At 39.1% G+C, this 2,703-nt stretch overlaps 1 protein-coding gene across 1 annotated transcript; it reads left to right on the top strand.

Moving 5' to 3' along the window:
• The first annotated feature begins 1,267 nt into the window (after positions 1–1,267).
• Positions 1,268–1,855, top strand: LOC141819397 (uncharacterized). Its single transcript, XM_074706706.1, has 2 exons — positions 1,268–1,588; positions 1,661–1,855. Exons 1-2 carry the CDS (start codon positions 1,268–1,270, stop codon positions 1,853–1,855), a joined length of 516 nt encoding a protein of 171 aa, XP_074562807.1.
• The last annotated feature ends 848 nt before the right edge of the window (positions 1,856–2,703 follow it).

The raw sequence follows: 2,703 nt of genomic DNA on the forward strand, positions 1-2,703 counted from the left end.
TCCTTTGCTAAGAGGCCTCGCCTCTGGGACTTCATCTTTTGCCAAGAGACTTCGCCTCCGGGACTTCATCCTTTGCCAAGAGGTCGCGCCTCTGGGACTTCACCCTTTGCTAAGACTTCATTCCTGGACTTTCCTGTGGACCCAAATCACACAAATTAGATCACCAATATTGCCTAACTTAAACTCATTTTAGCCAAACATTAAAATCCAATTCACTTGAGGCAAGATTGCACCAACAGAAGCCTCCTCTCACACCTCACAAAATCCATCCGCACCAGCAGCCACTTCCCAACGGCATAGCCACCTCACAACGCCCTCACAGCAGCATCTCAAGCCATATCCTTCCACAACGCCTCATGCAGCAGCCCTCAAGCCATCAGCAACCTCCAGCCACAACGCCCTCACGCCACACCCATCTATCGAAGCTCCAGCCAATCGGATAGAGCCCAGCAGCCCCCCATTTCCTCCTGCGCGAGTGGACAGCACACATTACAGCAAATTTTAGGAATTTTTAGCTTTCTTTTGCTTGATTGTCCTTTCTTTTAGTGTTAATTTAGCTTCCTTACAATTGTTACTTTGTTACTCTCTTACAGCTTACTTTGTTATAGTTTGTTGAATTCTCTTTTTGAATGCAAGTAGTTCGTTAAATTGCCTAGTAGAAATTCTGTCATGTTTTGTTCATGCTGTCCATTTTTGTTCATTACTATTCGTTCTCGTTTCTTGGCTATGTTTGGAGTGCAGTTAACTAAAATTATGATTCCGGATAGTTAGGACTCTTAGGAGGAAGTAGGTGGTTGAGTTTTAATTGTTCCTAGCATCTAAACCCCCTAAAAATATGCATAGTTTAGTTTTTTTATTCTTCTCACGGCAATCTAAATTTCATTAGATTTGAAGATTGCAAGCATTGTATTGGGTTCTTGAGAGACGATTCAGGTTAACTCTATATTACATAATTATTTGAAACTTGATAATTAATTGAAATCGTAGTGCGACAAAGAATGGTTATCAATTTTGACGTCGTTGCCGGGGACCCGTTTATGATATTTGTTGATTTTTAGATCTTGCAATAATTTTTCATTTTTTTTTATATCTTTTCTATGTGCCTTATGATTTTGTTTTGTTTGTTGTGAAGTGCATGACCAGGTCTTCATATTCCAGTTTATGTAACTTTGATCCTGAGATAGAAAGGACCCTACATGCATAGAGGAGGGCTCAGCGAGGATCTTCTATAGTTTCTGTCAGTAGTCAGCATTTGCTTGAGATCCAGATGGCAAACAATCAGACCATAAGGGAGCTTGCAGCACCAAATGTGGCTTTTCTGTGCATCCAGTACCCTGAGTTGGAAATTGATTTTGAGCTACGTTCTGGGATCATCCATTTGCTTCCTAAATTTCATGGCCTAGCTTGTGAGGACCCTCCTCGACATCTTCAGGAGTTTCACATAGTTTGTTCCACTATGAAGTCGCATGGTATCACTGAGGAAGATATTAATTTGAGGGTTTTTCCATTCTCACTGGTTGATGAAGCGAAGGATTGGTGGTACACTTTGCCACCTAGTTCTATTACTTCTTGGGCCGAGATGAAGAGAGTATTCTTAGAAAAATTCTTTCCAGCCTCGAGGACTACTGCTATCAGGAAGAGCATATGTGGGATTTAGCAGCTTTCTGGTGATACATTATATGAGTATTGGGAGCGTTTCAAGAAGCTTTGCTCTAGCTACCCCCACCACCAGATCAGTAAGCAACTACTCATCAAGTACTTCTATGAGGGACTACTTCCCATGGGCAGGAGTATGGTGGATACAGCTAGTGGGGGAGCCAGGAAATTGATCTCCATCATGGCAATAAATTCTTAGTAGTTTGGGAGCTGTACATTGATCCCTAGAGGGGTGCATGAGATCACAGGACCGATTTTGGAGGCTTAGGAGGTGAGGGTTAATCTTCAAGATTTGACTTCTTTGATCAGGCAGATGACCCTTAGTCAGACTCAGCAACTCTCAACTCAAGCCGTTCAAGCTATGAGGACTTGTGAAATTTGCAGTAGCCCATCTGATGCGAGTGTTTTGTTGGGATTTTATTTATATACATTTTCCCTTATTTATTGTGTCACTTACACCCATCAAAATTATTTATTTATTTATTACCAAACCCCTACTTATCGCTAAAGCAGTATAGAGAGGTCTGGGTCGTCTCTCTTGGACTCAGTGATGTAAGTAGTCCTAGACCGTTGGTACAGGGGTTCTTATTGTGTTTTATTTATTCCTAATTATTTACAAAATTCACTTATTAATAATGAAATCCTACAATATAGTTTATTAATATACAATCTTATTCTCAATAATATACAACATGTTTCACATAATTACAAGTATTCTCTAATCTACATAACAATCATACATCCTTCATACCATACACAACAGCATCACATACATAAAAGAATTGAATTTCATTTATTATTATAATGAATTTCATAAATTCCACATACAACAACATAATCCTGCACAACTTAACACTAATCATCACATTATTTATCATACAATAAACATACATACACGACTTGCAATTTTAATTCATGATTATTTACAAATGGCTAACCCAGAACACAATTAAGCATTGTACAACTCTAACAACAAGAGACAAAACTATAACCTAATTTCATTCTCATACATACATCTGTTGCAGTGGGAGACGTCTATTTATCTTT

The sequence above is a fragment of the Curcuma longa genome, unplaced genomic scaffold (genome assembly GCF_044706935.1).
Source record: "Curcuma longa cultivar G26 ecotype Majalengka, Jawa Barat unplaced genomic scaffold, ITB_CL_G26_1.1 contig_5143, whole genome shotgun sequence".
NCBI lineage: Eukaryota > Viridiplantae > Streptophyta > Magnoliopsida > Zingiberales > Zingiberaceae > Curcuma > Curcuma longa.

Coding starts and splice junctions, on each gene's coding strand:
- LOC141819397 (XM_074706706.1), top strand. CDS start 1,268: ATGGCAAACAATCAGACCATAAGGGAGCTTGCAGCACCAAATGTGGCT. Junction 1,589..1,660: donor CTTGGGCCGAGATGAAGAGA/GTATTCTTAGAA, acceptor GGGATTTAGCAG/CTTTCTGGTGATACATTATA.